The sequence below is a fragment of the Schistocerca piceifrons genome, chromosome 1 (genome assembly GCF_021461385.2).
Source record: "Schistocerca piceifrons isolate TAMUIC-IGC-003096 chromosome 1, iqSchPice1.1, whole genome shotgun sequence".
In the NCBI taxonomy this organism is placed as follows: domain Eukaryota; kingdom Metazoa; phylum Arthropoda; class Insecta; order Orthoptera; family Acrididae; genus Schistocerca; species Schistocerca piceifrons.
Genome location: NC_060138.1, coordinates 812,300,337 through 812,312,359, shown reverse-complemented (window position 1 = coordinate 812,312,359; position 12,023 = coordinate 812,300,337). Strand labels below are relative to the sequence as shown.

The window sequence follows — 12,023 nt, the reverse complement described above, 5'->3', positions numbered from 1 at the left end:
TCAGACTTCCATCTCTTACCAGAACTGAAAATTTTCATGGTGGATGAAGATTCACCTCAAACGAAGAATTGATAGCCGGAGTTGACAACTATTTTGCAGGCCTGGAGGAAACTCATTTTCAAGATGGGATCAAGGCACAGGAACATCACTGGACCAAGAGCATTACTCTACAAGGAGACTACACTGGAAAATTAAAAAAAGTTTCAGTAATTTAAGTACTTTTTCCCTACACCATTCCAAGATCTTTTCAAACCACCCTCATACCTGCCAAAACATCACAGAAAATGCAGCTGACGACTCTCTTAGGTGAGATGCTGTGTCCCCCCCCCCCCCCCCCCCCCCGCTCTCTCTCTCTCTCTCTCTCTCTCTCTCTCTGTGTGTGTGTGTGTGTGTGTTTACCCCAGATCATATTTTTATATCCTAAGTTTCTGCAACTCACTGTCCCAAAATAAATATCAACAGAAACAGTAGGTTCCTAACATCCATTTTACTGTCCTTCTAACCTAATCTGAAATACAAAGTTTGGGGGCAGAAGAAACTGGCCAAACCCCATGGCCTGAAGCTATTGCTCGAGCTCTCTCAGCCCACTATTCCCATTATCCTTTCTCTGAGACCAGAATACTAATTCCTAGGAACTCTAACCTTGTGGTAGGGTCAACAACCATACCCATGTACAACAGCCTGCAACAGCAAAAAGAATTTAATGGGCTCCGTGAATAGTGTTAAACTTCAGTACAGTTGTATTAACAGCAGTCTCAGCCCAGGCCTGGGTGCAGTACCAGGAATAATCATCACCAGTTTACATGCTGATCATGCCAGTGATGACTGTGTCAAAATTGTCATTTATAAGTAAGTCTTAATGTCACCTGTAGCAAACAGGTCAGCAAAAATGGCTCTGAGCACTATGGGACTTAACATCTATGGTCATCAGTCCCCTCACAGGTTAGCAAATCGATTCCTTATGTCTGCAATGTCAGCTGGTGAACAGACTATTCATATTTGTTTCCCGCAGAGCTATCCATCAAGACTGATATCTTTTGGGTAATATAGTCTGATTCACAAACAATGGATGTTTGCACAAGTCAGGAAATGGAAAGGGATTACAGTGTTGCCAGTTGCAAGCAACAACTGCAGCATGTGTATATAAGTGCTCTATGCTTGAAGAAAGCACGTATCCTGCAAATCATCTCTCTCACTTGCTTATGTACAATTTGTCACTTAACATCGCCATCACCGATGACAACTCACAACAAGTGGAATAAAAATTCAGTAAATAACTCGCTACAATCATGTTTAATGCTCACATTGGCTACGACATTCACAGCAGAGCTCTCAGAACACTACTGAACACTCAGAGAATGTGTGACATAGGAGTGCAGAACAAGTATAAACTCTACCACCATCGTTCATGACTAAAACTGTAATAGCTGCACAGGCTCAACATCTGGACTGGATACTGTGATATACCCTTGTTCATCCATAAGTCCTCAGTAAGCTGTGATTAAGGGCTATCTGTCCAGTTCTTGGTACTCACCGATGTCAACTTTTACACTGGAATTTGTCAGTTAAAAGGCTTGTTTCCTTCACTGGCATGTGGACCATCTACATGAATCAATAAATGTACAAGTCTAATATTGAAGCACCAAATACAGTGAGAAGTAAATAAAATTATGTAGGTAAAACTGAATCAGTTACACTGTTTGATACAGTTCCTAACAACACAAAAAGTAAAACAAAGAAGACGAAAAAAAGATAAAAACGGCATGAGAAATTGGTATAAAAGTTAATCAAGTTCGAGTATGTGTATACAGAATATGTTTTATGTAAAACACGTGTAAATTGTGTAAAGAAACAGGGCAGTAAGAAACCAATATTCCAGAAAATTTTTCATAATTATTTTAATATAAAAACAATACACTACAGACACTGCACCAGAATTACACATACTTTCCATACCACTTATAATCAGCTTTTGACAACCACTTTCTATATCCACCCATATTGTTCTGTATAACATATTTAAATGTGTATGGGTTCATATTCTCCTTTTCTCTTCTTTCTTCATCTTCTTTCATTTTCTGAAGCATTTCATGGCTGACCACTTTAGCCTTAAATGGCAACTTTTGAGCTATCATTTCCAGAAATCCTTTAACCTGGAATTTATTTAAGAAACTCACAGTTCAGAAAATTGAGAAAAATATGTACAGTTTTTTTAACAAGAAGTACCTACTGCTATATTTATTAATTTTGTCATTCAAAATGGATAAATTACAATTTTTCTAAGAACTCAAAGTTTCTGAAAGAGATTTTAAAAGAATCTGATCCAAATTATAATTATAGTAGCGTATACACCCACACTTTCATAATATCAATGAAAAGGATAGTTTGTGCCACCTTCCTGCTCCTGCTCTTTCTCTTCAAGGTGTTATATTTTTAATGTTCTCCATGCAGACTACAGAGAAAGTTTCACCTTTCAGAACAGGTCAACCAAGATGCACTACACAAGGATTGCTCAGACATCTCAAGACAAGATATAGCTTGCACATTTCAAGGGCTGGAATTTGTTGGTATAGCCTCAGAATTACTTGCAAACTTACAGCACTTTATGGCAAACATGCCTCTCAGATTTCAGTAAAAACAAAAATGAGCTTCTATTCAATGGCTGATTATGGACTTACACCAAATGAAAAGACAAGACTCTGCATGGAAGATTCAAATAAAACCCAACAGTTGAACTTTATCAAATATACAGAAAACTGGAATAAAGTGAAGCAAAATGTACACAACGCCAAAATCCAGCATGCCCACTAAGTTGTATGCAGAAAGTCGAATCCTGCAGCTCTGTGGAAAAAGATTGCAGCTTTGATATAGCAAAAGCAAAGTCAAATATTATTTTCATGCCTCTGCACGTGAACCTTTCATGCTACAATACACTATCAGCCAAAAGACAGCACTCTTATGAAGAATGAGTTTTCCTTCAGCCATCTTTTGACATAAACAGCATATAAAACCATATGAAGAATCTCTTCTGAAGTAGTAAGTAATGATGGAGTGAGCACAGATATGATTGAAAATGATCTGAAATTATTATTCCAGTTCATACTGACATTTCCAGTTTCTCTCTCGTTCAGGTTACTTACACTGCTGACTGAAAATAAAGCTCAATTTGACCACTAACAAAGAATAACAACTCAAAATCAAGCTAATAAGTATATAACCTGCAGTACCCAAATTCATGCAATTCACTGATCATAAAAAGTAACAGCCCAACTTAAAACTTACAATAAGTACTACAAATATCATTCAGGCATCTGGAAACATCACAGCACAACCATTTCTGCAATAAAAGTGACTGAGGACATTTAACTTGTCACATATAGATCATTTTAACACTGTGTGGTTTCAGGAAAGCTTTTAATACTGTTGATTTTGAGATATTACTTACGAAAATGAAACTGCCGAATTTCTGACACAGTGCATTATTACTGTGGTTCAGCAGCTACCTTGAAACCTGATGTTAATGAGCTGTCAATGAACTAGTAGAGTCATGCTGGAAACCTCAGGGTTTCCCCATGGTAAAAGGGTGCAGTCCTAAGTACAGTGTTTACCTCCATGTACATCAACTACATTTTATATATGTTATATATTCTCGTAACTATCACTCATATCTTGAAAATGTCCGGCTGTATCTCAGCACCAGTCCCAAAGATCATTGCTTTTGCCATACCGTATGAACGATGACCTTTGTTCATTATTAAGATAGGCACAAAACCTAGATCTTAAGCTAAATCTTAAGAAGTCACAGGTGATCTTTCTATTCAACAAAAGTTTCTCAGTAAAAAGTTTCACAAAACAGTTCCTCCTATTATCCAGCTACCCTATTAAAAAAGTAAGGTATTGGCATAATCTCAGGTAAGTATCCAAGAAAACAAGAACAACAGGATGCAGAAAATCTCTGTTGCCTGACAGAATTCAAAAATTTAAAATACATTTCTACCTACAACATAACACCTACCACATATTTTTCTCATTCTTCCCCCACACCAGTTAATTCAAGATTTTATTCCTTTTGTTATTATGTGAATGCTTCCCCTTGCCAGGAATGCTATGCCATGAAAAAATTACTTAACACAATGTTAACAAGACTGATAACTGACTATTTTCCTATTTTTTTATTATTAATACTATTATTAACTCATGTACTTTGCATATTGCACATTACCTCTCGAAGAAAGTCTGGTTGGACATAAAAAAGAGGACCTCAAGGCATTAGTTTTGCTGCATGAAATGAATGCAAGCATAAATAAATAGTGCAGTGCGTCTCTTTCTCACTAATTTTTAATCCTTTAGTATAATTTTTCATTGCTCGGTGCTCAGTCAGTCCTAGGATTTGTCTCTCACTCCACTGCTACATTTTCTTACTTCTTTTCAGCTTTCAAGTGCCTTGCTTATCTTGATTACCTCATCTTTACCAGGTCTCAAAGGAGGAATAATCAACATTGAGGGATATGACAGGAATGATCATTCGAAGCAAAAAAGTCAATAAACATGGGCTTTAAAATGGGTGCCTTACAAGCTACAAGCATTGTACAATAGAAGAGATGTGTTTCATAGCAGCAAAGATTAACTAGTACTCACAGTTCTTCAGGTAGCAGTTTAGAGCCCATGTTCACTAGACTTTCAAACAAGAAAGTCTAGTGAACATGGGCTCTATCACTCCCATCATAGTCCTGAATGCTGACCATTCCTCCATGGACACCGCGTATAATCTTCAGCTGTGTGTTCATTTTTCACTTAACTCATTTTACGTTTTTATTTTCTATACCTATAATATAACTGCACTTTATTGTAACTACTAAGTGGCCACTATCAATGTCAAACTTGGGTAGGAATGACTACACTGATGTCCAAAATTAAATCAACAAACTACTATTTCCCTGTCCTGTGTCAAATTCATGATATAATCATAAAAACTGTCAACAGATGTCATTACAAATGTGTTCTGCATGGAGGATGACATTCCAATTTCCAATCAACGGAGTACCATTCCAGCAATGTCAGGGCACCTATCAAGTAGGGTAGTGTCTGCAGGATAGTCCCACAACCAAAATCACTGTGTACACAGTCACAGACAGTATGGCACAGAGAAGACACCTACAGACACACTGCTGTGGAGGGCCATAGGAACAATGGAAGCAGAAGAGTCAAAAACTGATGTGGCCTAATGGCTTAATGCGAATTGTTCTGTTGTTTCTCAGGTGAGGTGACAGTTTACAGAGACCAAAACAGTATCCCGAAGACCATGACAGGGCTGACCACATGTGATATCAGGAAGAGAGGACCATTATTTGACTGTAAGGTAACAACGGTACTGCCTTATTACTGCACTGCAAGTGGCATCTGACCTCGCAGCATCCCCTGGACATGTTGTATCAAGGCACACGTTGTACACAAGGCTTCAGCAGAGTGGCCTTTATTGGTGGAGACCTACTGTCTGTTTATCTCTGCCATGTCTTCACATAAGAGAACGTCTAGAGTGGAGCCATCAAAATCCCACCTGGGCAGTCGAACGGTGGGCCAATGTTCTTTTCACACCAGTCCCATTTGGACTGAAGAGTGATTCTGAATGGATTCGCAACTGGAGGGCACATGAAACACAATTTCGGGACCCAAACATTGTAGAAAGAGACAAATTCTGAGGAGGATCCCTAATGATGCGGGCAGGAATTATGTTGATCTCTCGAACACCTCTTCATGAAATTGTACAGGTGAATCAGGAGGATTTAACTGCTGTCAGGTACCGTGAGGAGATCTTGGGATCTCGAGTGCAGTTGTTGCAAGTTGCTGCAGGCCCAGACTTCGTGTTGATGGATGATAATACTCAACTCATAAATCACGGGTAGTTGATGTTTTTTTGGATATGGAAGATATTGCGCGCACGGCGTGGCCTGCTCACTTTCCTGATTTGAATCCCATACAGCATGTCTGGGATGCATTAGGGAGACTGTTTGCATGACGTCAGCATCCACAAACCACTCTCAAAGACTTGTGAACAGCTCTGCATGAAGAATGGGCGTTATTGCCGTAACATGAGATTGATCACATCATTCGCAGCACGTCCAATCGTTGTCAGGCCTGTTTTGGTGCCAGAGGTGGTCACACCCCCACACTCAGCATATTAACCAGTTGTCAGAATGTGTGCGCAAATCTGTCAAGTTGGAAAAAAAAAAACAAAGAACGTTTTTGTCTATCATTATGAATGTTGCAGTTGAGTATGTTCGGTATTCTTTACATTGTTTCTACTTTACTATCACCTGTTTATACTGTTTTGTGGCAAAGTAAACACAATCTTACAATATTTCAAATTATTGCTTTAATGTTGGACACCAGTGTAGATTTAATTTGATTTCAGTGTTATAATCCTCACTTCAGGGCCAACAATATTTACTGAACTCAAATGAACTTCCTATAATAACTGATTAAAATTTCTATCAGTGCACAAAACCAAACAATAATAGTTCTAGCTGGAAATTAATATGCAGTAGATCCTGACTGAATTTGATGTCAGTCCAAGCACTACTGCTTTGTTATAAGCACATTTTTAAATTATAATAGTACAAATAGGTCCTGGTAAACAGCAGCACCAGTTTCAGTTCACTTGTAGAGGTGAAGCTGAACTTAAAATACATCCAGCAGGGTTACTAAATTCTATATCTTTGCTCAACTAAAGTTATTTTCAATCTAGAATTCCCTCCCAGTACTTTCAAGAGCTTTTCCCTTCCAATCTGGACTTTTTGTAAGGAAAATTTCACAGTGGTCATAAAATTTCAATAGCCTTTCATCTCTAGTATTTATTCTTTCTAATATCCCCGACTAACCCATTCTGGAGACTGTCTACAAAGGAATTAATATCTCATATAAACATGAAATTATCATATTTCTTTTTTCTTCTGAGTAATTCTACTATTTGATTTCTTATATCTTCTATTTCTTCACCTTCCTTCATTGTTGTTGGGAAGTAGGCTTGTATTATGCATCTACTTACTGGAGAAATCTCTAGATGATGATGATGATGATGATGAATTTGGGGTGCTCAACAGCATGATCATCAGTGACCTCAATGGGTGTTTGTACGAAAATCTAGTCTGTGTGTGTGTGTGTGTGTGTGTGTGTGTGTGTTTTGCGGAGGGGAGGAGGGAGGAGGGGGGGGGGGGGGTCTATCCTCACAAGGTAAATTGCTTATATCAAATGTAAAAACCATTTTTAGATGCACAACACTGACAGCCAATGAATAAAAATGCTGAACTGCCTTGTCAGGTCATCCACCCAAGAGCACTTTGTGCACCCTTAGCACTTCTGGGATGAGGCGTGACATTTCACAGAATTTTACAACACGTGACAACGTTGTTGTCAACAAGGACAAGTGACAGGTCTGACTAAACAGAGGGCTGCACTTACGTCAGCATATAAAATACATGTAGTTATTAGGTCTACAACTTTGCTTCCGCCGTTTTGCAATAGACGGCAGTAGGGCAAGTGGGCTTCGGGTGGTTGGTCGTATGTGTAATACAATAAGCTTAGGCATCTGTAAACATAATGCCATAAAAATATTAGTCGATTTGTGATTGCATCATAAGGTTATGCTCGATTAAGTACATCAACTTACGTCCCCATTTCTCGCCATTTGCAGGAAGTTTTAATTTTCTGTTTTAACGTGAAGAAATCTGTGGCTATGGCTCTTAAAATGCTGGGTAAGACCAATGGTGAGGGAACTATTAGTGGAAGAACGTGCAGAGAATGTTTTCAATGCCTTAAGAACGGTGATTTTGATGTTGAAGACCGGCATGGCGGTGTAAGATAGAACGTTTTCGTAGCTACTAAAACAGATGAAGACAGTCACAGGACATCATTATAGAAAGTAATTGATGTGTTCGAGCCCAACACTGAAACACAAACGGCCACAATACAGTGGTAGGCACATAAAAGTAATTTTGCAGCAGGTTAGTGCTCGACCCCATGTCGTAAAATCCAGCAAAATATAAGTGGAATCATTGAAATGAGAAGTCCTATCCCTCCCGCCGTATTCCCCATACGTTGCTCTCTCTGACTTCCACCTTTTTCGATCAGTGGCATACAGTCTGGCTGACCAGCACTTCCGATCATACGAACAAGTGCAAAATTGAATCGATTCATGGATCCCCACAAAAGACGCCCAGTTCTTCTGCCACGGGATTTGTACGCTATCCGAAAGATGGAAGAATGTAGTAGCCAGCGATGGGCAATACTATGAATCATAATTTTTTTGTAAGTTTTTCACAATAAAGCCCCAAACTTCGAGAAAAAATGGCGGAAGCAAAGTTGTAGACATAGTAAAACAAACTGTACCAACAGTGGCATATTATAAGCTTCTCCCACCAGATGACACCACCATATGTCAATAGAAAGTGTTATTTCTAGTCTGGTGAGCATTACTTCCTTCCACTGGTGTGGTTGGGATGAGGTCTGCCAATGCTTCTGTTGTTGATTTAGTGATGCCTTCGATCTGCTCCAGTGATTTCCCTACTCTATATACCTCCGCATCATGATTCATTAACTGTTCCTGTAGGTAATCTCTTGAAAACCTATCAGGAAAAATTGCTGAACAGCCATGTGCATTCCCTTGTTTAAATCCATCTGCACATGTAGCAATATATGTATAAGGATAAAATCTTTGTACAGTCTTAAAAATAATTAAAACAAACTTTTACAAATGTAATCTGAAGTACAAGATTTCTTGCACTCTGGCAAGTTTACAATAACTTTGGGCCTCTGAAGATACCAAGGCAGCAGTTTGCTCTATCCCTGGCTTCTTATTTGATGGTCCGATACACCCGGATCCAAGAAACATTCTGTAGGACATATTCTTAATGACTTGGTCACATGTGGCCAATTTCTGGCCTCTCACTCAGTTTGAATGCTCCACCACACCAAATGCATACGACTCAGGCACTGCCAATATTTTCGGGGGTTATTTTTGCATATGGAGGTGCCACCAAATTTTGCACACAGACTCTGAACTGGATTGGTCCGAGAGGCTCCAATTGATGGCCTAATACCCTACTGGTGGAGATCATCTAACATCTTGAGGTAGGATCCATAACGGTTGCCGTAATCTTGTCCACATCTGACAATTGCTCTATAAAACTGTAGGAGATGGGAGCTGTTGGCAAATCACATTTTCTGCTGACGTTTCAAAACATTCAACAATTTTATGCTCTTTGTTTGTATATCTTTTAAGTGCAGCAGCCAGGTTAATTTCACATTACATTAGGCCCAGAAAGTCCATAAATTTCTTAAAATTTAAAATATTGTCCACAGTTTAAGCTCTGATTGATTAAAACTTTGACATGCATGGTTATAAATTACACAATGTCTTCTCCAATGAGAATCTAAAACTAGTTTTATTAGCTCATTTTTCTAGCCTGCTGGTGGTCGGCCATAGTTACCTCACGACTATTGCAAGATCAGATGAAGAGCAGAAAATTGTGAGAGCAGAAAATTGTGCATCCACAAACAATGAACTTTTAACAGGGCTTCTGACTGCAGAAAGGGTGCCATTGATAGCTATTGTGAAGTGTTGCACTGCCCTGATGGACTTTATTCTCTTGAATATAGTGGAGCGATTTCACCTCAAATCATATAGGTCAAGGGTGAATGTGTCACATCACTATTTCAAACTTTGCTGAAACAAATATATGTTGAAGTTCCACATGATACCTGTCCAAAATTACAATAATTTGATTTTCTGATGATTTGTTAAAATGCTACAGACCTCTCTAAATGAGAGTATTTGTGAAATGTCGTGACAAAAGGGAAAACAAAAATATTGTAATAAAGAAACCAAAAGTGATACCGATCTGAATTTATTTTCAATAAATACTTTGTTCTCAATACTATAAAACCTCATTAATACATACACACTTCTAAGATGGATTTTTTTAAATAATTAACTATGAAAATTTGTAACTTCTTGTGAATTTCAATATCACGTTTTAAAAATATGAATAGTCACAGAATGTTATCTGTCTTCACGAATGATGAAGTGCAAGGACTGCTAACTGTCAGTTATGACAATAATGCACGAAATTCTTAAACTGTCAAAATATTTGTACATAAAGATGAAAGAATCTGAAATTTTTTGGTTATTTAGAAATTATTTTCTCCAAAACCTCCATCCTAAATGTTCTAAAAAATTCATGGTACGTTAGTTGGTCATTGTACATAGGTAATGTCCAATCAGAGTGGACAATATTTGTCTGTACAAAATGTGAGAAATTTTTTAGGCAGACCTAGCTCTACCCTCAAGGTCAAAATATCATGGACACTTAAATTTTTCAATTGATCACTGATTTTAAGTAAATGTCATGTAAAACTGGTATTTCTGAACAAAATAATAACTTTACAACATGAAAAGCGAGTGGGAAAATAATTTATAATTTTGTTCGAAAGCTTCTTATAACAAAGACGAGTTACATGATATTTATACCCATTTTTCTGTTTATGATATTATTACTGTCTTCGGTTATGATTTTACTACTTCATGACTTTCCATGAATTAAAATTGTCTACAATGTAACAACCAACACGACCCTGTTGAAAAGCGTTCATTTGGTTTTTTCATCTGCTTCTCATTGAGCTTGTATAACCGAGCAGAATTTGCACACAGACAAGGATGATCCAACAAAAGCAGTACTTGGGAAATGCGAACTGCACACTGATCTTTTTTAGATGAAGGCAATTTGAAAGCATTATCCGCACCAAAAGATGCCATAAGGGAGTCAGTTACATCTTGCAGCTCATGAGACACACTTATTTTCTGTCCCACCCACCACTGATTGTCATATGCACAAGCAATGAAATGCCTCACTACAAAGTCTTCTAATGTATACTGTGGTCTCTGCATTTCACACACAGTAACAGGCTGCATTTCATGCAAAACCATTCTTGCAATGTATTTGCCCCTTAGTCACTTGATTGAATTTCTACCACAGACTTCATAGCAGACCACTCTTCTCTCTTTTTTAAATGGAATTCCCTTAATGTACTTTCATTTAGAATTAAGTGTTTCATGATTGTAACTGATATGATGTGTACAAGTCCCATAGCATCTCTTATAGCATCAACAACTTCATGCTGGAGATTAAATCTTGTTGCAAGGTGTTTACAAAGACCTCCTACCACATCACATGCACTTTTCCTATGACCCGTTGCTGAAAATATGCATTTTTTGTCTTAATTCCTGTGCTACAGTGCTGACCAAGCTCATAAAGCTGAAAGTGGTTTTCAAAATGAGATGCTGCACCATTAGTTACATACACACATTTAGGAACTACATGGTCTCTAAATGCCATGTCATCAATTATTATGTTGACAGTGTAGCATGCATGTGCATTGTCATTAATGAGATAATCACTGACAATAACAAAACAGTGTGATGTTCCAAGGAAGTGAGCAACACATGTGAATACTGATAGCTTTGATGTGTGCCAGTGGTAGCTTTGAATTTCATTCTGCAAAGCAACAGACCAGTTTTCAGCAAAGTCAAAATGAAGAGCTAATGTGTCAGTATTCTGGGATGTGGCTGATTTTATTTCTGTTATGGCCTGTCTCTGAATCCTCTGGATATGATGGTGAGCTATTCCTTTCATAACACAATGCCTAACCTCTGTAACAAACTTCTCTGGCTGTACTGTCTTCTTTGTCATATCTCCTCCATCCCACAATGAATAGGTTATGTCATTGTCAATATCCGGAAGGTGTAATGCTTCAACAGTCATCACTTCAGCTTCAACAGTCATCACTTCAGCAGTAGGACATATTGCACAACCAACAGTTATCTTGTGACTCTTGACATACAAACAAAAGCATCAGGCCCATCTCTGTGTACTTCTTCCCTGTGACACTGTATATTGCAAAACAAACAAGTTTCGAATTAGTGCAGTACATACACACGCATAAATCCTTCACTGGCTGGCATTTTACCC

At 38.1% G+C, this 12,023-nt stretch overlaps 1 protein-coding gene across 1 annotated transcript in view; it reads right to left on the bottom strand.

Annotated features, from left to right (window-relative positions):
- Positions 1 to 1,881: 1,881 nt before the first annotated feature.
- The window catches only part of LOC124713997 (39S ribosomal protein L16, mitochondrial), a 32,018-nt gene continuing 21,876 nt past the window's right edge, over positions 1,882 to 12,023 (bottom strand). The window contains exon 6 of the mRNA XM_047242987.1: positions 1,882 to 2,153. Within this exon, the coding sequence (XP_047098943.1) occupies positions 1,938 to 2,153 (216 nt within the window). The 3' untranslated portion in view covers positions 1,882 to 1,937. The remainder of the gene's footprint in view (positions 2,154 to 12,023) is intronic.